This window comes from Zeugodacus cucurbitae, chromosome 4 (genome assembly GCF_028554725.1).
Source record: "Zeugodacus cucurbitae isolate PBARC_wt_2022May chromosome 4, idZeuCucr1.2, whole genome shotgun sequence".
NCBI lineage: Eukaryota > Metazoa > Arthropoda > Insecta > Diptera > Tephritidae > Zeugodacus > Zeugodacus cucurbitae.
The window spans coordinates 43,255,614-43,283,512 of NC_071669.1; the positions used below are offsets into that span (position 1 = coordinate 43,255,614).

A 27,899-nucleotide genomic window follows, 5' to 3' on the forward strand; every position below is an offset into this window, starting at 1 on the left:
GAAAGTTTGGTTTATATAGCTTTATTGGTTTGCGAGTTAAATACAAATAACCGATTTGTGGGCGGGGCCACGCCCACTTCCTCAAAAAAAATACATCCAAATATGGCCCCTCCTAGTGTGATCCTTTATTCCAAATTTTACTTTTATAACTTTATTTATGGCTTAGTTATGACCCTTTATGTGTTTTTGTCCTTATTTAAAAAGGATTTTAGACCTGATTATGGTAACAAAACGGTAAAACGGGGTAGCAACTGCATACGTTAGAAATAACAAATGGATAATAAATAAAATAACAAATCGTTGCAAATTGTGCCTGGTGAAGCTAGCAAATAGGCTACATCCACGATAAAATCCCTAACTGAGGAGGCAAATATCGGAGCTGAAATATCGATGTTCTTTTCAAAAGCATCAAATAAATGAAATACAATAGTTAGTATGCCTTAAGTTGAGGCACTTTGTTAGCCATCTGTTACAACTATTTCTCAATCTACTAGCAGATATAAAATGTTACATACATATACAAAAATTAATTTAAAACGGAATTTTAAAACACAATTCGCTTGGTAAGTGTAAATGTTTAGAAACTTGTTTATACAACTCCACGATTCCACCACTCCAAACGACGCCATATTTTTTCCCGCTCTTTTAACATTTCTCTTCAGTAAGGTTTAAGGTTTGTCTCTTCAGGTAAGGTAATCATTAAAAGATATACGATCCAACAAGGAGTCGAAATTATTAAAATATACTCCGAAATTCGGAGTCAGTGGCCTCAACTTTAAGACCGCTACATACAATTTATGGTCGTCATAATCGCTCTGCCTGACCACACAATGATAACCGAATATTTTTGGACCGAATTGGATGATATGGACTTGGACAATATGTGGTTCCAACAGGACGACGCCACAAGCTATATAGCGAATGTCACACTCGATTTATTGAAAAGCAAGTTTGGTGAACGTGTTATCTCACGAATGTTGGGTTCAACGTCTAGACTTGTGCAAGCGTACCCGTGGTGGCCATGAAAGAGAAAGTGAGTTCCATACATAATGGCATTGAATGTACTTTCACAGAAACAATTTCATTGATATTTGTTTTATTATTATTATAAAAAATTCTTATTGAAAACCCCTTTATATGAGGGCTCAGGTAATTCCTGGACCGATTGCACTTACCATCAAACTATATTACATCCAAGATTGTATGCTCACTTAATTTCACAGAGTTATTAACCAATATGTGTGGTGTAATCCCATGGTATGTTTGAGAACTTAATATTATATGTAGGAGCTAAAGAAAGTTTAGACCCCATTTTACCTATGAATTTTTTGTTCAGAGGCACATTATTAGAAGATATATATCTCCTCTGAATTGTTATAAAATATATGAGAAATTTGAAAATAATTACGGAAAAAATATCCATTTTCAAGGAAGTCTGCTCCATATATGGGATCTATAATTCAATACTGTGTTAGTAGGAAGTAGCTGCAAACCGATTTCGCAAATCTATAACATCAAAAGTTATTGAATTTGGTCGAGTAGTTTCTGAGATATAGTTTTTCAACGCCCCCACACCCATTTTCCATTTAATATTTTTTTGCATAAGTGTTGAGAAAAGTGCTTTAAATTACTTAAATGAATTTCAGAGGCCATTTATTATCTTACCCGCTTTGCACAGACCTTTCGGGAAATATATTACAGTCAAATAGTCATACACCATACACCAGCCCACCGAATTGATGATGTTACACTTGAAGCATTTACATTTAAATATGGAATGATTAAACACTAAACAATCTAGCTGCGCTTATCTTAAGCAATACTCGACATTTGTACAACTTGTGTGCTGATTGGACATTCCATGTATCTGTGCACGAGTATGCGCAGCAGTAATAATTACACTACTTTTAATTAATAAAATTCGGTAACGGGAAATATTGTTCTTATAATCAGCATGGATTACTGATGCAGTACAAATATATATGTATCAATGCAGCAGCAACTTGTTTGAGTTCATAGTGCTTGTTTTTGCGTTTACACAAGGTAAGCACAAACTTATGTTTGAAAATTTTTAACTCAATACTCAAACAAAAGCATATGGCTTAATTGTTAAACTTTTATACGCAATTTTTTATAACCCAGATGCTTAGGACTAATGTTTTGTGAGTCATACGTTTGGCCTTTTTAAAGAGCATTCGATTATAATTCTTGAAATTATTAAATTTGTTGACACTTTCAACGCATGATATTACATATTATTATTATTAGTATTATATTATAAATCCAAGTATTAAATAAATAAAATTAAATTAATAGAAACTAATGTGACCTTTTTCAAACATTCATGTGATAAATTTTTTGCTTTACAAGATTAAAGAAGACTATAAGTGAACTCTTAATAAAAGTACGTTACTTTGGACTACAGGCAACTGCCAGTCTTTTGCAATTATTAGTTCACAAAAAGCCCTGAATTTCCAGTGTATTAGCTTGAAAAAGCTAACTCGAAGTCCAATAAATTTGTGAGCACATATGTAAGTACAAAAGGCGAAACGCACATATTCGCTTATGTTTTCAGAAAGATAAACTAGAATAATTAACCATCCCTATTAGGACTACGGATGCATTGGGTTACTATTAATCTGCAACAAACATTTACTGATTAACATTCGCACGATTTTGTTTTAGGTGTTCTGAAGTTCGTTCGATTTCATTTGATTTATAATTTAAATTCGAAACAGCTGACTTCTTTGTTACAGTTGGACAAAACAAATAAAAAAGAATTCGTTGGCTCAAAATATGAAATTTCGTAGTTTTTATTAAAGATACAATGTTTTTGAACGATATTATCAAGCTAGAATCGAAAGGCGACATTTGAGAGACCATTCTAGTTCCCTGTCTGCAACGGATTCCACGTTTTGCTAAAATCTTTCTTTACTTGTCGACTTGAGATGGTTTCTTTTTGCTTCAGGTTTATTTCCATAAGTAAGATCCATAAGTAAGATCCAGACGTCCATATGTAATTTAATAAAATTGGAAACAAGTCCTCGGTTTTATGCTAAAGGTTGGTTCGATATCGATTGGTTCAGTATCGATATTTTTATCCCCAATGATTAACATTTTCTGTTATAAGTGGATTAAATTTCAAATGTCAGAAGTTGATTCCAGAAAAGCAAAACTTCAATTTTTGTAAGTCATTAAAATAAACGAGTTAGATATATGGTTATATATATCAAAATGATCAGGCCGACGAAAGGGTTGAATTTCGTCTGTCCGTCTGGCCGTGCAACGGATAACTTGAGTAACTTGGACGAAATTGGACACTTGCCTCGCCCACAAAATGGTGAAACCCGAAAACCTATAAACGGTCATAACTAACCCATAAATAAAGCCATAAAAGTTTGGTATAAAGGATCACACTAGGAAGAAGCATATCTGGATGTAATTTTTTTTTAAGTGGGCGTGGCCCAACCAAGTTTTTTGTGAATATCTCGAAAACCAAAAAAGATATATACACAAAAACTCTGCAGTCGGTTCCCTTACGTACCCATTACACAATTTAAAAATTGATATAATCGCCACTTCCCATACAAAGGTTATGTTGAAAACTACTAAAAGTGCTACTCACTAACGGAAACGTCAGAAACCCTAAATTTTACAAAAAAAGGCAGAGGAGAGGTGCACTCAGATTTAAATGGAAAATGGGCGCAGCGTCGCCCACTTATGGTTCAAAAACTACTCGACCGATTTTAATGAAATTCTGTACATAATACTTTTTTGACACCCTGATGATACGGATGGAAAATGGTTCACAACCACGACTATTTCAAATATAACTCAATTATGAATTCCATCTGATTCCTTCTGGTCTGTTTATCATCTGGGACTTCACTTGTGGAAAAATTGTCCAAATCGGACTATAACCTTTCAAGGCTCCGGATATCGAACATGAAGAACTCAGTGTCTAAGGTGTAACGATTCAGATTTCTAGAACAGGAAAAAAACAAAAACGGAACAATTTACAGAACACATCAAAGAATTCTAAAACTGACATTGTGGAAATATTGCCCGAAAATGATTTGCAGAACATACCTGATAGTCTTTGAACTTACAAAAAAATCACATTTAAGTAGGGTGTTACTCATAGATCAGAAATTAGTATTATTAGGTTGAAAATAACAAAACAAATAAATGGATAAAAATATGTATAAATATATATACATATGTATATATATATATATATAAGAATTAGAGCACATACAAATATTTTGCAATAACAACATGATTATCATCCTAAATATAAACACAACATCAAACACTATCGGCTTAACGACACAACAACAGCTAACTGTCAAACAAGCAACATATGTTCTAAGTTCTCTGATGAAATGAGAGTCAATGTTAACTAACATTACAGCATAAGACGGTTAACATTAAAAGAGAGAATTTGTTATTGGATGTTGGATAGCAGACTTATGTAAATATAAGGCATTTCTGAAATTCAATTTAACCGGTTATTTATAAAAAACATTTCAGAAAATATATTGAACAGTTAAAAATTAATTAAATAAATATTTAACCCGTTTATTTTTACATATTCTTGTTTTCTCAATATTGTGAAGTTAACTACGTTTCTTCTCGGTGAGCTTTTATTAACAGAAAGCTCAGCATCAGTAAATGCTTGTTGCAAATACCTTCTGAATGCCAAAGCAAGACATTTAGATTTCAGTTGCCGCTTCGTTTTACTCTTGAACGCTACAAAAACCGCACGAAAGCATCGGTTAAGTATACGCACCGTCGAACAGTTATTCAAAGTGATATTCAAGTGGCTAGTGGAAGATGGAGTTCATATTATTACTGAATTTCAAGTGAGAAGTGAACAATATTTCTTTGTTAGTATAGAAAATTGTAACGAATGGAGAAATTATAAATAGAAATTATACGCCAAGAAGTGCAAACCAAAATCGGGTGCTCATTAAAAAAAAACACAAAATTATAACAATAATTATAGAAAAATTAAAAAAACTTCCTTCGAAACCCTTTTTGGTGTACTAAATTATTATAGTGGCATTTTTAATGCATGAATCATACCAGTGTCCCAAATGACGAAAAGAATTAATGAAAACGTAAATAGAACATAAATTACAGAAAAAGGACGCCTTTGAAAGGATTCCGCCCGAATTCATATTCAATTGAATTAAAATTTTCAAAAAGCAACCGTAAAATCAACATTGTCAGTCGCAAATTCTTTTCGAATAAAACGCAGAATAACAAAACCATTGCCGGCGATGAAAGAATAATGTCGGGATATGAAAATATAAAAATTATTGTGCAAATATTATGCGAATATAAGTGGCTCCAACTACTACTTGAGGTCTAGAAAAGGCGGTATGCGATCTGCGTTTGCTTAAAAAACAGGAATAGGTGAGGGAGAAGATGAATACTCACTTCTTTTTATTTACAGGTTGTCAGTAGTAGGACTACCTTATTCAGCTATGGGTACTTGTTTTGACCTTTTTTGAAGTGTATAATGCAATTGAATGTCCAAATGTGTAAATGAAAAATAGAAAATATGGAACATGGATTTCACACCCTCAGGCTGGTCTGGGAAATTCACTTTTTTCATTTGTGGCTCACAAGATAAATAAAAGTTTACGTTGAAGTGCTGCATGTACAAATCAGACATTACAAATTCTTTAGAAACACCAATGAAAATTTGGGAATTGGTATTCGAAAGCCATGTAAGAAATACATATGTACATATATTTATGTGGAGTAGTTGTAGATTTTTAATGAAAATATTAAAACATAATAGCGGTATGAATGGGAGTAGTTGGTAGTGTGTTTGTTTTTGTAATATCATCGTGAGGATTTTAACTGTACGTAATAAACACAACGGTTTCACAAACTAAGGGTTTTTTGTTCATTTAAAAAATGTATTGGTCGGCTTGTATGAATAGTTACGTTATACAGTACTGTTCGGACCTAAGCTACAGCTTAACTTAATTTGGTACCAAAATTATGTTATATGCATTTTTTAATTTTATAATAATATCTCAAAATATCAATCAGCTAACAGTCTTTTTAAAATAAGCAAGCAACTCTTCATGTTTAAGCACCAACTAAAATCTATTCGTTGAATAGTAAACATTACCCTATCTTTAATATTGCTTATTGCAGTTGAAAAGATTTGCTATCAAGTTGACAGCACACGGAAAAAAAACAAAAACAAATGCATATATCAATTTGAATAGCTCTAATTTTTTATACATATGCATAATAAAAAGTATTAAAATTTGCATAAAATATTTAAATTTAATTTCATATTTATTTCCAAGTTTAATATGAACGTTTCAATACTCGTTTTGATTGTGTAATCGTTCGTTGCATTGCAGTCACAACTGACGCAAACTTGAATATCTTGTTGAATATGGTAATTTCACAGAAAACCAACATTTAGACTGCATGTATAAATTGGTGACAGATGGATAGATAGACAAACAAAACAACAAAGGAAATTCTATACAATCTAAAATATGTTAAGACACAATATTAGCATGAAATCAGTGGTTTGAAACATCACGTCTACTGAAGATAGGTATTTAGCTTTGTCATGGTTATTTCAGTGGTTAGTAAAAGTTTTCAGTAGCTTTTAAGATTTCCCAAAGCAGTAATTTGGAATTTTAAATATATTCTAAAATTTATTTAATCTTCCGCAACCAAAAAGTGATAAGATATTTTAAATCTTTACAGTGACCGTGACTCCGATTTTTATCAAAATTACAAATTTTGATTTCAACAGATTATTTTACTTACAAACAGCCGTTAAAGGCAACATCGTAACAAGTCTCAGACTTGTTGGAAATGCTATCGAAATCCTCTTATACGGCAAATTCCGTGCCTGTGTTTGACTTAAAACTGATTATAATTCTAACAAAATTATGTGTACAAGTTTTTTGAACAACAATGTGATTTAGTGCTCAAATTATATAAAAACCTGAGGTTCATACACCTCACATGATAATTTTCATTTTATTTTTTGTGATATTTCCTAATGAAATTAAGTAGATATGTTTTCTTAAGTCTATCGGTTCAAGTGATACATATCTCAATAAAAATCAAATTAATTTCGCAAAATGTGTTTTGGTGACAAAAAAAGTGATATCAATTCATATCTTCCTCCAGTAACTATATATATATATATACAAATTTATATCGTTCGGGTTGACTTCAAAGTCTTACATGATTAAGAATATATCTTAATGAAATAAATGAATACTTGTGCACCTAGTTCATATCATTAGTAACAATGATACCAAAAATGAGCGCAAGTGCTTCAAAATTTATAACAATCACTTAGAAATATTTCACTCGCATTTAATAGTTTCAATTCTCGATAAAATTCCACTTGGCTGGAATCGCATATTTATTTATTTTAATTAAACAAAATTAAATTGATTATTCTTATATACATATGTAGTTTACGACATTTAAAAAGTTCACCTTATTATTGAAAAGTAACGCACATTCATAGCAACAATGCTTGCTTGATTATTTATTTGTTATAAAAAATTGTAATTAAGCGCAAATCTAATACAAATATTCCATGGTGTTTAAGTACAATATATGCACAATAAAAATCAATTAAATTAATTTTTATAGCTTTTAAATAATTAGCAAGTCACACAATTTCAAATGGTTTAAATAAATAAATCACACACACAAACCAATTTAATTTTATATGCGATAAATATTGGAGCGCCAAGTGAACAAGCGATAATTGCACAGCTCTAACCGATATAAGAAACACATCCACTCAAAATTCAGTTATATGGGAAGTAGACGTAGTTGTGAACCGATTTCGCCCATATTCCACCCGTGTCATCAGGGTGTCAAGAAATTGTTAAATACCGAATTTCATTGAAATCGATCGAGTAGTTTTTGAGATATGGTTTTTGACCCATAAGTGGGCGACGCCACGCCCATTTTCCATTTTGTGGAAAAATCTGAGTGCAGCTTCCTCTGCCATTTTTTATGTGAAATTTAGTGTTTCTGACGTTTTTCGTTATTGAGTTAACTCACTTCTAGTAGTTTTCAACCTAACCTTTGTATGGGAGGTGGGCGTGGTTATTATCCGATTTCTTTCATTTTTGGACTGTATAAGGAAATGGCTAAAAGAAACGACTGCAGAAAGTTTGGTTTATATAGTTGTTTTGGTTTGCAAGATATATGTATACATAAAACCTATTTGGGGGCGGGGTCACGCCCACTTAAAAAAAAATACATTTAAATGTATCCCTTCCTAATGCGATCCTATGTTCAAAATTTTCATATCTTTATTTATGGCTTAGTTATGACACTGTATAGGTTTTCGATTTCCGCCATTTTGTGGGCGTGGCAGTGGACCGATTTTGCCCATTTTCGAAAGCAACCTCCTCAGGGTGCCAAGGAATATGTGTTCCAAGTTTCATTAAGATATCTTAATTTTTACTCAAGTTATCGCTTGCACGGACAGACGGAAAGACGGACGGACAGACATCCGGATATCAAATCCACTCGTCATACTGATCATTTATATATATAACCCCATATCTAACTCTTTTATTTCTGGGTGACACAAACAACCGTTATGTGAAGAAACCTATAATACTCTGTGCAACATATTGTATGTATGTGATTGGCGTTGCAACCGTTTAGCCGGTTATAGCCGAATCGACGATAGTGCGCCACCTGTCTCTCTCCTTCGCAGTTCGGCGCCAGTTGGAGATCTCAAGTGTAACCAGGTCGCTCTCCACCTGGTCCCTCCAACGGAGTAGAGGCCTTCCCCTTCCTCGGCTTCCTCCGGCGGGTACTGCATCGAACACTTTCAGGGCTGGAGTGTTTTCGTCCATTCGGACAACATGACCTAGCCAGCGTAGCCGCTGTCTTTTTATTCGCTGAACTATGTCAATGTCGTCGTATAACTCGTACAGCTCATCGTTCCATCGTCTGCGGTATTCGCCGTTGCCAATGTTCTGAGGACCATAAATCTTGCGCAAAATTTTCCTCTCGAAAACTCCTAGTGTCGTCTCATCTGATGTTGACATCGTCCAAGCTTCTGCACCGTAAAGCAGGACGGGAATGATAAGCGACTTGTAGAGCTTGATTTTGGTTCGTCGAGAGAGGACTTTACTGTTCAATTGCCTACTCAGTCCAAAGTAGCACCTGTTGGCAAGAGTTATTCTGCGCTGGATTTCGAGGCTGACATTGTTCGTGTTGTTGATGCTGGTTCCCAGGTATACGAAATTATCTACGACCTCGAAGTTATGACTGTCAACAGTGACGTGGGAGCCAAGACGCGAATGCGCCGACTGTTTGTTTGATGACAGGAGATATTTCGTCTTGTCCTCATTCACCTCCAGACCCATTCGCTTCGCCTCCTTATCCATGCGGGAAAAAGCAGAACAAACGGCGCGGTTGTTGCTTCCGATGATATCAATATCATCGGCGTACGCCAGAAGCTGTACACTCTTGTAGAAGATTGTACCTTCTCGGTTTAGCTCTGCAGCTCTTATAATTTTTTCCAGCATCAGGTTAAAGAAGTCGCACGATAGTGAGTCACCTTGTCTGAAACCTCGTTTGGTATCGAACGGCTCGGAGAGGTCCTTCCCAATCATGACGGAGCTTTTGGTGTTGCTCAACGTCAATTTACACAGCCGTATTAGTTTTGCGGGGATACCAAATTCAGACATCGCGGCGTAAAGGCAACTCCTTTTCGTGCTGTCGAAAGCAGCTTTAAAATCGACAAAAAGGTGGTGTGTGTCGATCCTCTTTTCTCGGGTCTTTTCCAAGATTTGGCGCATGGTGAATATCTGGTCAGTTGTCGATTTTCCAGGTCTAAAGCCACACTGATAAGGTCCAATCAGTTTGTTGACGGTGGGCTTTAGTCTTTCACACAATACGCTCGATAGAACCTTGTATGCGATATTTAGGAGGCTGATCCCACGGTAATTGGCGCAGATTGTGGGATCTCCCTTTTTATGGATTGGGCAGAGCACACTGAGATTCCAATCGTCAGGCATGCTTTCTTCCGACCATATTCTGCAAAGAAGCTGATGCATGCACCTTATCAGTTCTTCGCCGCCGTATTTGAATAGTTCTGCCGGTAATCTATCGGCCCCCGCTGCTTTGTTGTTCTTCAAGCGGGTAATTGCTATTCGAATTTCTTCATGGTCGGGTAATGGAACATCTGTTCCATCGTCATCGATTGGGGGATCGGGTTCGCCATCTCCTGGTGTTGTACTCTCACTGCCATTCAGCAGGTCGGAGAAGTGTTCCCTCCATAATCCCAGTATGCCCTGGACATCAGTTACCAGATTACCACCTTGGTCTCTACATGAGGATGCTCCGGTCTTGAAACCTTCGTTAAGTCGCTTCATTTTTTCATAAAATTTTCGAGCATTCCCTCTGTCTGCCAGCTTCTCAAGCTCTTCGTACTCACGCATTTCGGCCTCTTTCTTTTTTCGTCTGCAAATGCGTCTCGCTTCCCTCTTCAGCTCTCGGTATCTATCCCACCGCACGTGTTGTGGTCGTTTGCAATGTTGCGAGGTAGGCAGTCTGTTTTCTCTCCGCTGCGAGACGGCACTCCTCATCGTACCAGCTTGTTTTTTGTCGTTGCCGAAAACCAATTGTTTCGGCTGCAGCGGTACGCAGTGAGTTTGAGATGCCGTTCCACAGTTCCCTTATACCGAGATGCTGATGAGTGCTCTCAGAGAGCAGGAGTGCAAGTCGAGTAGAGTATTTCGTGGCTGTCTGTTGCGATTGCAGCTTTTCGACGTCGAACCTTCCTTGTGCTTGTTGACGGGCATTCTTTGCTGCACAGAGGCGGGTGCGTATCTTCGCTGCGACCAGATAATGGTCCGAGTCTATAGGAGGATGGGATCATGTGTAGAAGTTCACGCAAGTGAGGAAAGTTTTTGATTGTCACTCACTTGGGAGTGGCCAGAAACGATTCTTCTCCACATGGTTCAAGCAGCTCACTACTTCCGGTTTTAGACCAAGTATCCTCTGGGTAGCCAACAGACATCCGTTTGAAGGCGAGCTAAAGTGAGAAGGCGAAGCCCGCTTATGCGGTTGTGCGTAGGGTTTGGGACCCACCACATAAAAACACCCCCCAATGAAAAATCTACGAAAGCCTCGGATGAGACACCCCCCTTTTGATGACGACCCCTGCAAACGTTTTAAGGATAATGATATAAGGGCATGCACCTGGAATGTCGGGATCCTTAATTGGGAAGGTGCCTCTGCCCAGCTGGTTGATGTCCTCATACGACTTAAGGCTGACATCACCGCCATCCAAGAAGTGCGATGGACGGGACAAGGACGGAAGAAGGTGGGTCCTTGTGACATCTACTACAGCGGCCATATAAAGGAGCGCAAATTTGGTGTTGGATTTGTGGTGGGAGAGAGACTCCGTCGCAGAGTCCTGGCATTCACCCCGGTGGATGAACGTCTAGCCACAATCCGCATCAAAGCGAGGTTCTTCAACATATCGCTGATTTGCGCCCACGCACCAACGGAAGAGAAGGACGATGTGACCAAAGATGCTTTCTATGAGCGCCTAGAACGCACCTATGAGCGCTGCCCCCGCCACGATGTAAAAGTCGTGCTTGGTGATTTTAACGCCAGGGTGGGTAAAGAAGGTGTCTTTGGCACAACAGTCGGAAAATTCAGCCTCCATGACGAAACATCGCCAAACGGCCTGAGGCTGATCGACTTCGCTGGGGCCCGAAATATGGTCGTCTGTAGTACCAGATTCCAGCATAAGAAAATACATCAAGCTACTTGGCTGTCTCCTGATCGAAACACGCGGAACCAAATCGATCACGTTGTGATAGACGGAAGACATGTCTCCTGTGTTTTAGACGTGCGTACGCTCCGAGGACCAAATATAGACTGTGCAACATATTGCGAGAGTATAAAAACAACTAACGACAAGTAAGGAAAGGCTAAGTTCGGGTGCAACCGAACATTTTATACTCTCGCAATTTATTGAAGAAATTTTATTAAGATAACGCACAAATTTACCCATAAATTCGGCATAAAGTTTAATAGAATAACGAAAATCGTCCTATATAGTGTATGAGGGCTGAGGTAATTCCTGAACCGATTTTATTCAATTTCACCAGCAAGGTACATATACATATATCCAATACTATACGCTCACTTAATTTTGCTAAGATATATCATATATTAACCAATACATATATGCGTAATAAAGCCCAACGAATTTTTGAAAAACCTTTAATTAGGTATATGGGAGCTAGGAGATGTTGTGACCCGATTTTAATAATTTTTGGAACAGAGACACACTATTGGAAGAAAACAATTTCCTCTGAATTACATTAAATTAGTTGAGAGATTTACCCATATTTTCGGTTAAAATTAAACCTTAGGCGCTGAGTTCAACATGTTCGATATCTGGGGCCTTGAAAAGTTATAGTCCGTTTTCGACAATTTTTTCGCAAGTGAAGCCAGAGATGATATGCATTGGTTCCTTATGTTTGCATTATAAAGTGAAGGAATAAGATGGAATTAAAAATTGAGTTATAAGGAAAGTAGTCGTGGTTGTAAACCGATTTCACCCATTTTTTGTCCGTGTTATCAGGGTGTCAAGAAAATGTTATATACCGAATTTCATTCGAATCGGTCGAGTAGTTCCTGAGATATGGTTTTTGACCCATAAGTGGGCGATGCCACGCCCATTTTCCATTTTGTAAAAAAATCTGAGTACAGCTCCCTTCTGCTATTTCTTCTGCAAAATTTAGTGTTTCTGACGTTTTTCGTTAGTTAGTTAACCCGCTTTTAGTAATTTTCAACCTAACCTTTGTATGGGAGGTGGGCGTGGTTATTATCCGATTTCAACTATTTTTATGGTGTGTGGTGGGGTACATAAGAGAACCGCCTGCAGAAAGTTTGGTTTATATAGCTTTATTGGTTTGCGAGTTAAATACAAATAACCGATTTGTGGGCGGGGCCACGCCCACTTCCTCAAAAAAAATACATCCAAATATGGCCCCTCCTAGTGTGATCCTTTATTCCAAATTTTACTTTTATAACTTTATTTATGGCTTAGTTATGACCCTTTATGTGTTTTTGTCCTTATTTAAAAAGGATTTTAGACCTGATTATGGTAACAAAACGGTAAAACGGGGTAGCAACTGCATACGTTAGAAATAACAAATGGATAATAAATAAAATAACAAATCGTTGCAAATTGTGCCTGGTGAAGCTAGCAAATAGGCTACATCCACGATAAAATCCCTAACTGAGGAGGCAAATATCGGAGCTGAAATATCGATGTTCTTTTCAAAAGCATCAAATAAATGAAATACAATAGTTAGTATGCCTTAAGTTGAGGCACTTTGTTAGCCATCTGTTACAACTATTTCTCAATCTACTAGCAGATATAAAATGTTACATACATATACAAAAATTAATTTAAAACGGAATTTTAAAACACAATTCGCTTGGTAAGTGTAAATGTTTAGAAACTTGTTTATACAACTCCACGATTCCACCACTCCAAACGACGCCATATTTTTTCCCGCTCTTTTAACATTTCTCTTCAGTAAGGTTTAAGGTTTGTCTCTTCAGGTAAGGTAATCATTAAAAGATATACGATCCAACAAGGAGTCGAAATTATTAAAATATACTCCGAAATTCGGAGTCAGTGGCCTCAACTTTAAGACCGCTACATACAATTTATGGTCGTCATAATCGCTCTGCCTGACCACACAATGATAACCGAATATTTTTGGACCGAATTGGATGATATGGACTTGGACAATATGTGGTTCCAACAGGACGACGCCACAAGCTATATAGCGAATGTCACACTCGATTTATTGAAAAGCAAGTTTGGTGAACGTGTTATCTCACGAATGTTGGGTTCAACGTCTAGACTTGTGCAAGCGTACCCGTGGTGGCCATGAAAGAGAAAGTGAGTTCCATACATAATGGCATTGAATGTACTTTCACAGAAACAATTTCATTGATATTTGTTTTATTATTATTATAAAAAATTCTTATTGAAAACCCCTTTATATGAGGGCTCAGGTAATTCCTGGACCGATTGCACTTACCATCAAACTATATTACATCCAAGATTGTATGCTCACTTAATTTCACAGAGTTATTAACCAATATGTGTGGTGTAATCCCATGGTATGTTTGAGAACTTAATATTATATGTAGGAGCTAAAGAAAGTTTAGACCCCATTTTACCTATGAATTTTTTGTTCAGAGGCACATTATTAGAAGATATATATCTCCTCTGAATTGTTATAAAATATATGAGAAATTTGAAAATAATTACGGAAAAAATATCCATTTTCAAGGAAGTCTGCTCCATATATGGGATCTATAATTCAATACTGTGTTAGTAGGAAGTAGCTGCAAACCGATTTCGCAAATCTATAACATCAAAAGTTATTGAATTTGGTCGAGTAGTTTCTGAGATATAGTTTTTCAACGCCCCCACACCCATTTTCCATTTAATATTTTTTTGCATAAGTGTTGAGAAAAGTGCTTTAAATTACTTAAATGAATTTCAGAGGCCATTTATTATCTTACCCGCTTTGCACAGACCTTTCGGGAAATATATTACAGTCAAATAGTCATACACCATACACCAGCCCACCGAATTGATGATGTTACACTTGAAGCATTTACATTTAAATATGGAATGATTAAACACTAAACAATCTAGCTGCGCTTATCTTAAGCAATACTCGACATTTGTACAACTTGTGTGCTGATTGGACATTCCATGTATCTGTGCACGAGTATGCGCAGCAGTAATAATTACACTACTTTTAATTAATAAAATTCGGTAACGGGAAATATTGTTCTTATAATCAGCATGGATTACTGATGCAGTACAAATATATATGTATCAATGCAGCAGCAACTTGTTTGAGTTCATAGTGCTTGTTTTTGCGTTTACACAAGGTAAGCACAAACTTATGTTTGAAAATTTTTAACTCAATACTCAAACAAAAGCATATGGCTTAATTGTTAAACTTTTATACGCAATTTTTTATAACCCAGATGCTTAGGACTAATGTTTTGTGAGTCATACGTTTGGCCTTTTTAAAGAGCATTCGATTATAATTCTTGAAATTATTAAATTTGTTGACACTTTCAACGCATGATATTACATATTATTATTATTAGTATTATATTATAAATCCAAGTATTAAATAAATAAAATTAAATTAATAGTAACTAATGTGACCTTTTTCAAACATTCATGTGATAAATTTTTTGCTTTACAAGATTAAAGAAGACTATAAGTGAACTCTTAATAAAAGTACGTTACTTTGGACTACAGGCAACTGCCAGTCTTTTGCAATTATTAGTTCACAAAAAGCCCTGAATTTCCAGTGTATTAGCTTGAAAAAGCTAACTCGAAGTCCAATAAATTTGTGAGCACATATGTAAGTACAAAAGGCGAAACGCACATATTCGCTTATGTTTTCAGAAAGATAAACTAGAATAATTAACCATCCCTATTAGGACTACGGATGCATTGGGTTACTATTAATCTGCAACAAACATTTACTGATTAACATTCGCACGATTTTGTTTTAGGTGTTCTGAAGTTCGTTCGATTTCATTTGATTTATAATTTAAATTCGAAACAGCTGACTTCTTTGTTACAGTTGGACAAAACAAATAAAAAAGAATTCGTTGGCTCAAAATATGAAATTTCGTAGTTTTTATTAAAGATACAATGTTTTTGAACGATATTATCAAGCTAGAATCGAAAGGCGACATTTGAGAGACCATTCTAGTTCCCTGTCTGCATCGGATTCCACGTTTTGCTAAAATCTTTCTTTACTTGTCGACTTGAGATGGTTTCTTTTTGCTTCAGGTTTATTTCCATAAGTAAGATCCATAAGTAAGATCCAGACGTCCATATGTAATTTAATAAAATTGGAAACAAGTCCTCGGTTTTATGCTAAAGGTTGGTTCGATATCGATTGGTTCAGTATCGATATTTTTATCCCCAATGATTAACATTTTCTGTTATAAGTGGATTAAATTTCAAATGTCAGAAGTTGATTCCAGAAAAGCAAAACTTCAATTTTTGTAAGTCATTAAAATAAACGAGTTAGATATATGGTTATATATATCAAAATGATCAGGCCGACGAAAGGGTTGAATTTCGTCTGTCCGTCTGGCCGTGCAACGGATAACTTGAGTAACTTGGACGAAATTGGACACTTGCCTCGCCCACAAAATGGTGAAACCCGAAAACCTATAAACGGTCATAACTAACCCATAAATAAAGCCATAAAAGTTTGGTATAAAGGATCACACTAGGAAGAAGCATATCTGGATGTAATTTTTTTTTAAGTGGGCGTGGCCCAACCAAGTTTTTTGTGAATATCTCGAAAACCAAAAAAGATATATACACAAAAACTCTGCAGTCGGTTCCCTTACGTACCCATTACACAATTTAAAAATTGATATAATCGCCACTTCCCATACAAAGGTTATGTTGAAAACTACTAAAAGTGCTACTCACTAACGGAAACGTCAGAAACCCTAAATTTTACAAAAAAAGGCAGAGGAGAGGTGCACTCAGATTTAAATGGAAAATGGGCGCAGCGTCGCCCACTTATGGTTCAAAAACTACTCGACCGATTTTAATGAAATTCTGTACATAATACTTTTTTGACACCCTGATGATACGGATGGAAAATGGTTCACAACCACGACTATTTCAAATATAACTCAATTATGAATTCCATCTGATTCCTTCTGGTCTGTTTATCATCTGGGACTTCACTTGTGGAAAAATTGTCCAAATCGGACTATAACCTTTCAAGGCTCCGGATATCGAACATGAAGAACTCAGTGTCTAAGGTGTAACGATTCAGATTTCTAGAACAGGAAAAAAACAAAAACGGAACAATTTACAGAACACATCAAAGAATTCTAAAACTGACATTGTGGAAATATTGCCCGAAAATGATTTGCAGAACATACCTGATAGTCTTTGAACTTACAAAAAAATCACATTTAAGTAGGGTGTTACTCATAGATCAGAAATTAGTATTATTAGGTTGAAAATAACAAAACAAATAAATGGATAAAAATATGTATAAATATATATACATATGTATATATATATATATATAAGAATTAGAGCACATACAAATATTTTGCAATAACAACATGATTATCATCCTAAATATAAACACAACATCAAACACTATCGGCTTAACGACACAACAACAGCTAACTGTCAAACAAGCAACATATGTTCTAAGTTCTCTGATGAAATGAGAGTCAATGTTAACTAACATTACAGCATAAGACGGTTAACATTAAAAGAGAGAATTTGTTATTGGATGTTGGATAGCAGACTTATGTAAATATAAGGCATTTCTGAAATTCAATTTAACCGGTTATTTATAAAAAACATTTCAGAAAATATATTGAACAGTTAAAAATTAATTAAATAAATATTTAACCCGTTTATTTTTACATATTCTTGTTTTCTCAATATTGTGAAGTTAACTACGTTTCTTCTCGGTGAGCTTTTATTAACAGAAAGCTCAGCATCAGTAAATGCTTGTTGCAAATACCTTCTGAATGCCAAAGCAAGACATTTAGATTTCAGTTGCCGCTTCGTTTTACTCTTGAACGCTACAAAAACCGCACGAAAGCATCGGTTAAGTATACGCACCGTCGAACAGTTATTCAAAGTGATATTCAAGTGGCTAGTGGAAGATGGAGTTCATATTATTACTGAATTTCAAGTGAGAAGTGAACAATATTTCTTTGTTAGTATAGAAAATTGTAACGAATGGAGAAATTATAAATAGAAATTATACGCCAAGAAGTGCAAACCAAAATCGGGTGCTCATTAAAAAAAAACACAAAATTATAACAATAATTATAGAAAAATTAAAAAAACTTCCTTCGAAACCCTTTTTGGTGTACTAAATTATTATAGTGGCATTTTTAATGCATGAATCATACCAGTGTCCCAAATGACGAAAAGAATTAATGAAAACGTAAATAGAACATAAATTACAGAAAAAGGACGCCTTTGAAAGGATTCCGCCCGAATTCATATTCAATTGAATTAAAATTTTCAAAAAGCAACCGTAAAATCAACATTGTCAGTCGCAAATTCTTTTCGAATAAAACGCAGAATAACAAAACCATTGCCGGCGATGAAAGAATAATGTCGGGATATGAAAATATAAAAATTATTGTGCAAATATTATGCGAATATAAGTGGCTCCAACTACTACTTGAGGTCTAGAAAAGGCGGTATGCGATCTGCGTTTGCTTAAAAAACAGGAATAGGTGAGGGAGAAGATGAATACTCACTTCTTTTTATTTACAGGTTGTCAGTAGTAGGACTACCTTATTCAGCTATGGGTACTTGTTTTGACCTTTTTTGAAGTGTATAATGCAATTGAATGTCCAAATGTGTAAATGAAAAATAGAAAATATGGAACATGGATTTCACACCCTCAGGCTGGTCTGGGAAATTCACTTTTTTCATTTGTGGCTCACAAGATAAATAAAAGTTTACGTTGAAGTGCTGCATGTACAAATCAGACATTACAAATTCTTTAGAAACACCAATGAAAATTTGGGAATTGGTATTCGAAAGCCATGTAAGAAATACATATGTACATATATTTATGTGGAGTAGTTGTAGATTTTTAATGAAAATATTAAAACATAATAGCGGTATGAATGGGAGTAGTTGGTAGTGTGTTTGTTTTTGTAATATCATCGTGAGGATTTTAACTGTACGTAATAAACACAACGGTTTCACAAACTAAGGGTTTTTTGTTCATTTAAAAAATGTATTGGTCGGCTTGTATGAATAGTTACGTTATACAGTACTGTTCGGACCTAAGCTACAGCTTAACTTAATTTGGTACCAAAATTATGTTATATGCATTTTTTAATTTTATAATAATATCTCAAAATATCAATCAGCTAACAGTCTTTTTAAAATAAGCAAGCAACTCTTCATGTTTAAGCACCAACTAAAATCTATTCGTTGAATAGTAAACATTACCCTATCTTTAATATTGCTTATTGCAGTTGAAAAGATTTGCTATCAAGTTGACAGCACACGGAAAAAAAACAAAAACAAATGCATATATCAATTTGAATAGCTCTAATTTTTTATACATATGCATAATAAAAAGTATTAAAATTTGCATAAAATATTTAAATTTAATTTCATATTTATTTCCAAGTTTAATATGAACGTTTCAATACTCGTTTTGATTGTGTAATCGTTCGTTGCATTGCAGTCACAACTGACGCAAACTTGAATATCTTGTTGAATATGGTAATTTCACAGAAAACCAACATTTAGACTGCATGTATAAATTGGTGACAGATGGATAGATAGACAAACAAAACAACAAAGGAAATTCTATACAATCTAAAATATGTTAAGACACAATATTAGCATGAAATCAGTGGTTTGAAACATCACGTCTACTGAAGATAGGTATTTAGCTTTGTCATGGTTATTTCAGTGGTTAGTAAAAGTTTTCAGTAGCTTTTAAGATTTCCCAAAGCAGTAATTTGGAATTTTAAATATATTCTAAAATTTATTTAATCTTCCGCAACCAAAAAGTGATAAGATATTTTAAATCTTTACAGTGACCGTGACTCCGATTTTTATCAAAATTACAAATTTTGATTTCAACAGATTATTTTACTTACAAACAGCCGTTAAAGGCAACATCGTAACAAGTCTCAGACTTGTTGGAAATGCTATCGAAATCCTCTTATACGGCAAATTCCGTGCCTGTGTTTGACTTAAAACTGATTATAATTCTAACAAAATTATGTGTACAAGTTTTTTGAACAACAATGTGATTTAGTGCTCAAATTATATAAAAACCTGAGGTTCATACACCTCACATGATAATTTTCATTTTATTTTTTGTGATATTTCCTAATGAAATTAAGTAGATATGTTTTCTTAAGTCTATCGGTTCAAGTGATACATATCTCAATAAAAATCAAATTAATTTCGCAAAATGTGTTTTGGTGACAAAAAAAGTGATATCAATTCATATCTTCCTCCAGTAACTATATATATATATATACAAATTTATATCGTTCGGGTTGACTTCAAAGTCTTACATGATTAAGAATATATCTTAATGAAATAAATGAATACTTGTGCACCTAGTTCATATCATTAGTAACAATGATACCAAAAATGAGCGCAAGTGCTTCAAAATTTATAACAATCACTTAGAAATATTTCACTCGCATTTAATAGTTTCAATTCTCGATAAAATTCCACTTGGCTGGAATCGCATATTTATTTATTTTAATTAAACAAAATTAAATTGATTATTCTTATATACATATGTAGTTTACGACATTTAAAAAGTTCACCTTATTATTGAAAAGTAACGCACATTCATAGCAACAATGCTTGCTTGATTATTTATTTGTTATAAAAAATTGTAATTAAGCGCAAATCTAATACAAATATTCCATGGTGTTTAAGTACAATATATGCACAATAAAAATCAATTAAATTAATTTTTATAGCTTTTAAATAATTAGCAAGTCACACAATTTCAAATGGTTTAAATAAATAAATCACACACACAAACCAATTTAATTTTATATGCGATAAATATTGGAGCGCCAAGTGAACAAGCGATAATTGCACAGCTCTAACCGATATAAGAAACACATCCACAAAGGAATACTATAAAAAGAATAGCACTTCATAAGTAAATAATGAATAACAAGAAACTAGAAAAAACTTTTATAATTATTGTTATATTTTACTACGGTAAAAAGTTGGCAAAGCAAGGGCAAAATAAAATGGTAATTTCAACTGCTATTGTGCGGTAAAATCACACACATAAGTGTATGCACCTATATGCGAATGGACATTTACCCACAATTCAAACACACGCGGCAGGACAAAAGTAATAAACTTCATTTAACGTGCAAAATTCAGATCAAACAGAAGAGAATAAAGCACTTTTATTGGCAGACATATGCACATGCGCGTCTGCACGTGGTTGTAATACGGTCACTTTTTATAGGTATGCGGTCATACGGTCTTGTTTATAGGAAAATACCATTAGGCTGCAGAAAATTCTAGGTCATTGCTATGCTTATATGTGGAGTTTGTGTATTTGTAATGCATCGTTAAATGGTTTCCACCGCACGACGAAAATTTTAATAATCATTTATTTGTATGTATGTATTTAAATACATGTATTTATATCTGTATTGACATATATATGTACATATGTCCGCACGACCAATTTGAAGAACGACATAAAATCAATGCAAATTATTCCAGCATCAGCGAGCAACAGTTTAAAATTAAATTCCAGCCGAATAAAGTTCAATGAAACGTCGAGCCATTCAAGCAACCACCCCTCTGGACAAGAGTACGATGTATGTATGTGATTCCTAGTGCAGAAAAACAAAAACAACGCAATTATAGCATTTAAACATTGCTGAGGTTTTCCAGGACTTAAATATTTATTTTTAAAGTGGTTAATTCCGTCGGTTACTGCTATTTAAAGCGCCACCAAGTCCATTTAAGGGTGAAATGTTGTGAGGTGGTTTGGAAAATACAAGACTACAAGAGTAAATTTGGCGCGAAGTATAGAATATAGTATAGCTGAAGTAAGTAGAACTCGTTGGTTGAATATCCTTTGTCATATATATGAAATTTGTGGAAAATGTTTATTAACTAAACTACAAAAATATGAAAAGCTCATTTTGGGGCGCCTTGTGTGAAGGACTAGCATGCCATCCTATGTTTGTATATAATCGCACATTCAATTTTATCACTAATGCGGGCATACCAGCGGCAAGTAATTTCTGAAAATATATTTGTCCATGGCTTCCTTGTTATCTACTACATGTAAATAAGTATGTACATATGTATGTAAATACTGGAGAGTCTATATGGAACACTCACGCTACGCCTTAGCTTCTAAGTTGCTACAGCAAGGACTTTTGTTTGGAGTTTGCACACAATTTGCGCTTCAGCGTAAATTCATCAATGTCAGCGTTTGGCTGACTAAATGGATGCAAATGAAATTAGTGGCGAAATTAATATAATTGATTAGCGTTTCGCCTTTTGAAAAAAATCCCACATACAGGATGACCGACGACAAGCAATTATGGAGCGAAAGCAATCTGGAGGATGTTTAAATGAAAAGCAGTTTAGTGTAGTAGTTTGTTATAGCCAACAGAGGTGGACTTACTTTGCGGGAGTAATTATACGAAATATATGGGCATCACATTTGAATTATTTCTTTTGAAATTAAACCATAAGTATACTTATTAAGCACATGTTTTAAATATAATATGTATGTAATTTAAATTTGAACTGACAATACTATATATAAAATATTCTGTACATCCCAACATTGTACATATATATTAGCGCAGATCGGGATTAGTTCTCTACAGTCGACAGATTTTTGTTCACATCATCTTTCTTAGAAAAGACCGGCTAAGTCTCTCAACTATGAAATAAGAGTTATCCAAATGTTATTGCAAAGATATTTCTTTAATTTTTTCACGGTTTATCCCGGTAGTTACTTGGATACTTAAACTAAAGGTTGTATCTATGAAAGTAAGGGATAAAATAGTGATAAAAGTTCCATGAATAAAATCACGAATAATACTCGTACATTTTCTAATAAAGATTGTCGTGCTAAGCCTGAATGAATTTACATAATTTTGGATCCTTTGAATATTATATGTGGGACAATTTGAGCTTTACTCAAATTCTTTAGATTTCAAACTAAAACAGAATGTTGATAAACAATATATATGGTACCAAAGTCTCTCGATATATGTGTGGTATCGATATTTGGATCCTATATGTAAACTGAACTCATTAAACTCAAGCGAGCACTCTGCATGAGTTAATCGCTTGTAGAGTTATTTAAAAAAAAAAATTTTAAATAATTTGTATTCAAATCAGTTTCCCCTTCAGTTTGTGCTGCACTTGTTTATCTTTTGACTTCTGGAAAGCCACTAGTCCCACGTTCCCTTTTTACGAATTATATTTTCTTATACGAGTTTTCTTTACGCCGCTTGTTTTCCAGTTTCTGAACATATTATGGTCCATTGCGTCCTTTGGAAGTTATGTTGCAAGACAAATTTAACTTCAATTTTCTTTATTTTATTATATTATTTTTGTTCTTCAAAACTTGTTGTTGGATACACTCATTAAACAATTTCATGCATTTTTTAAGATTAATCACTTCATAATTCGTTTACTTTGCCCTTTATATTTTAAAGTAACCTCGCTGTTGTTAGTGCTGTAGATTCATTTACTGTCCAGGTAAATCAGAGATAATTATCTGTGCTATAAAAGTGGAATGAGTAAATTTGAATGAAAACATGTAATGAAGGATGTTAGCGCAGTGCGGGCACTGTTTGCGAAGATATTACTATTTAAGGATTCTGCCCTAACAAACTTTCTTATATCTTCTAGTTATACTTTCGCAACCTGTTGCACAGAGTATCATAGTTTTGTTCACATAACGGTTGTTTGTGTCACCAAGAAATATAAGAGTTAGATATGGGGTTATATATACATAAATGATCAGGATGACGAGTAGATTTGAAATCCGGATGTCTGTTCGTCCGTCTGTCCGTCTGTCCGTGCAAGCGATAACTTGAGTAAAAATTAAGATATCTTAATGAAACTTGGAACACATGTTCCTTGGCACCCTGAGGAGGTTGCTTTCGAAAATGGGCAAAATCGGTTCACTGCCACGCCCACAAAATGGAGGAAACCGAAAACCTATACAGTGTCATAACTAAGCCATAAATAAAGTTATGAAAATGAAATTTGGAACATAGGATCCCATTAGGGAGGGGCACATTTGGATGTAATTTTTTTGGAAAAGTGGGCGTGACCCCGCCCTCAAATAAGTTTTTTTGTATATAACTCGCAAACCAATAAAGCTATATAAGCCAAACTTTCTGCAGTCGTTTCTTTTAGCCATTTCCTTATACAGTCCAAAAATGAAAGAAATCGGATAATAACCACGCCCACCTCCCATACAAAGGTTAGGTTGAAAATTACGAAAAGTGGGTTAACTCCCTAACGAAAAACGTCAGAAACACCAAATTTTACATAAGAAATGGCAGAAGAAAGCTGCACTGAGATTTTTTTACAAAATGGAAAATGGGCGTGGCGTCGCCCACTTATGGGTCAAAAACCATATCTCAAGAACTATTCGACCGATTTCAATGAAATTCGGTATATAACACTTTCTTGACACCCTGATGACACGGGTGGAATATGGGCGAAATCGGTTCACAACTACGTCTACTTCCCATATAATCCAATTTTGAATTCCATCTGATTCGTTCACTTTATAATGTATTCATAAGGAACCAATGAAGCTAGTGGAATAAAACTTTACACAAATACTGTATTTGAGCTGTGACATCACTTGTGGAAAAATTGTCAAAATCGGACCATGACTTTTCAAGGCCCCTGATATCAAACATTAAGAACTCAGTGCCTAAGGTTAATTTTTCACCGAAAATATAGGTAAATCCCCCAGATATTTTAATGTAATTCATTCCCTCTGAATTTTTTTCTTATAACAGTTTCTCTCTGTACCTGAAATGGTAAAAATCGGGTCATAACTTCCCCCAGATCCCATATACCTAATTATAAGTAATATTAAATTAAGTGATCGTATAGTCTTCGATACATTGTATCTTGGTGGTGAAAACGAGTGAAATCGGTTTAGGAATTACCTCAGTCCCCATATACTATTTATGATGATTTTCGTTATTCTATTGAACTTTATGCCGAATATATGGGTCGAATTGTGTTGTCTTTATAAAATTACATCAATAAATTGCGAGAGTATAATATGTTCGGTTACACCCGAACTTAGCCCTTCCTTACTTGTTTTTTGTAATTTTGTTTAACTATATTGGTACTAAAATATATCTGATTACCTTAAAAATCAAATTGATATAAATTAAACTGAAATACATGTTAGATAAGACCATTTATATTACAATCTCTTGATTTTCATTTCAAAGGAATAGTGATGGTCTATTGTTAGTCTTCACTCGGTGCAAATATCTGACCTCAAGCGCCGTTTTGTTTGATACAAAAACGACTCATACTCTCTTTAAATGTCAAATGCCAGGCAAAGTCTCTGATGCAATTTATGAATATACATGGTATCATCACTTTGATTTATTATCTTGACATTCGAAAGCTTCCACGTCGTATATTACTCCCTCTGTATATATAAAGATTTGTGTACTCTAATATTTACATTGAGTATCTAAAATAGAATTTCGTTACATTTAACACCATTTTGATCAAAGTAAGTAAAGTTTTTGTAACTGGGCACGTTCCACTCAAATTAAACATGAGTTAGTATTTATATATAGTGACATACAAGTGGTTTTGTATATATTCAAATGTTATCAAGTAACAAACGTGATTATAAATGTCATGTGTTATCTTTTATTTTATTATTTGGACATTGCTTCTTAATGAGGAGTTATGACGTCTCCTGGTGTTGTAAGTGTTTAAATAAATAAGTAATTATAAATATATCGCTTATGAGCTTTTGATATATTATATTTTCATATGTGTATATACATAAATATTAAAATGTTTTGGGTGTAGTAAACAACAACAAATGAGGTTGGGGATGAATTATTGCTGGGGTTAAACTGATCTTTTATTAACCAATCGGTTTAATCTGTTCAGATTTTATATAAGCGAACAATTGGTCCTGAAGCGAATGATGAAGTTCAACGGAAGTTATTAAGAGTCGAAATATCGATATTGTATGTAGTTTCTTCTGCTTAGGAACTAGCATTTGGCCCCATAGAGGCACTTTCTACCAAGCCTTCGGAGTGTTCTTTCCACAGGAGTAAAAGTTCTGCTTGGATTCCCAGGTCTTTTCGAATATCCAGTTGCGAAAGTTCAGTGTGAAACCGGATTAAGACAATTTCGTCCGCTATGTTATTGATATGCGAGTCCTCTTTAATAGGTGCTCATTTCTAAAATTCGCTTAAACGAAGGAACAAAGGATGCCATTAACAACAAATTTAAATTGGATAATAAAACACTTTTCCATGCATTCTTTGCATAATCAAACAAAAATAAACAATAAAAATATAATTAGAATTGCTGTTATGTCTGAATAATGTTTGTTCAAATCAGATTAAATTTATTTAATTAAGGAATAATACAATTAATTATATAATAAACAGACATTCAATCTTGTAAACAATATCCACCAAAAAGTTGGGCCTACAACAAAAATTATATGTATGAATATACATATGTTACTCGCATGTTTAAACAATTTCTTACGACTCTTTATGCCTTAACTGTTGCTGTAGTTGTTGTTTGTTTAAAGCAATTTAATATTTGTCAACCATATTTGGTCAACAGGCGAATCTTCGAATACGAATTGCTCTGTAGATAAAGTGTTAAGAGCAATAAAATACAACAACAATAATAAATTGTCATTAAGTCTGTGGGTGGTGTGTGAGCATGACACCATGTTTTCGCTTCAACTTCGGCTTATGAGCATTGGCGGTAAGCAATGCATTGCAGACGCCGCTACGTGATTGGCCAGCTAAACACGATTTGAATCGGATTTGCGCTAGCGTCATTTCATTGCATGTTTTGTTTTGCTAAGCTTTCTAACCGAATAATTCATATTTTTACGGCGCTTATCTACAAGGGTAAGCAAGAGAAACCGCGGTATCTTTGGAATTGGAAAAAGATTTGGAGAAGCAATTGCTGCACACGCATTCTTTTATCTCATGCAAACGCTTTGCTACTTGCTTTCGCGCAGAAATCGGAGCCCAAGCAGCTTTGTGCAATTTCCAGTAAAATTTCTTCGAACAAACGTTATGTCTGTATGTATGTATGTACGTGTATATTTGAGTATTAATCGTGTGGTATTATAAAGTATTTACAATCACCCGGGAGCATGTGTGAATAATAAGTTCCCCAAAGTGGATTGTAATACTTAAGAAGTGAAGAATTACAAAATATACATTTTCATATTATATATCTACTGAACGGAATTGGAAACGTTCAAAGCGAGGAAATTCCATTCGAATTTATCAATTGAGCAACATATTCATTGAACATACAACAATTTTAGCTCGTGATGCCAGAGTGCGCCAATTATATGCATTTTGTATGCAAATTGCAATGCATTTGGATATGTACGTGTGTGTAAGAGTGTGTGCAAAGCTATTTCACGTGCTTCAATCAATATATTTACGCATCCATATTACAAAACGAAACAGAGAAGAAATTTTGTCTCAACTCATTGGAAACAGTTGTAGTCGCTCAACGCCGCCTTATGTACCGTAAACATTAAATTTCAAATGCGTCAATGAACTTGGCGGTCAATCAAGCGAATTACAGTGTGCTGAGCGCATGCAAAAGAGATTTATTTTTTGCATTTGTGTAATTAGCGTAAAACCGGTTAATTGGTAATCGGCTAATTGATAATTGCCTCGAATTAAATTTTTTGCCTAATATATGTTAAAAAGTATACATTTTCGTATTTCCTTGAATGCCGCAAAAAGATCGTCTTTTAGGTATTAAAATAATTATTTCTTAAATAAGTCAAATAGGTTTGACCAACTGGTATAGGTTGTTGAGTGCAACCAAAAATGACAATACTAAACTTTGCTTAATAGCAAAACGAAACTGTATTCGATTCGCCAAGTATTGGAGAGTAGCGAAAATTCATCACTCAGGTTACCTCTGTTAAGTGTTAACCAATATTTGCATTAAAAACCAGAAAATATAATATTTTGATTCGAAATCACGT

The 27,899-nt window shown here is 34.5% G+C and overlaps 1 protein-coding gene across 4 annotated transcripts in view; it reads left to right on the forward strand.

Moving 5' to 3' along the window:
* The window catches only part of Adcy8_1 (adenylyl cyclase 78C), a 219,527-nt gene that overhangs the window by 72,339 nt on the left and 119,289 nt on the right, over nucleotides 1-27,899 (forward strand). For 2 of the 4 annotated variants that reach the window (XM_054229447.1, XM_054229444.1), the window contains exon 1: nucleotides 17,864-18,366. The exons of 1 other annotated variant lie outside the window; for it this stretch is intronic. Coding sequence is in view for 1 of the 3 variants with exons in the window: in XM_054229448.1 (XP_054085423.1) it covers nucleotides 17,782-17,810 (29 nt within the window). In the remaining 2 variants the exon portion in view is untranslated. Of the gene's footprint in view, nucleotides 1-17,690; nucleotides 17,811-17,863; nucleotides 18,367-27,899 lie in introns of those variants that run through there. One more of the 4 variants, XM_054229448.1, reaches the window with a different exon arrangement.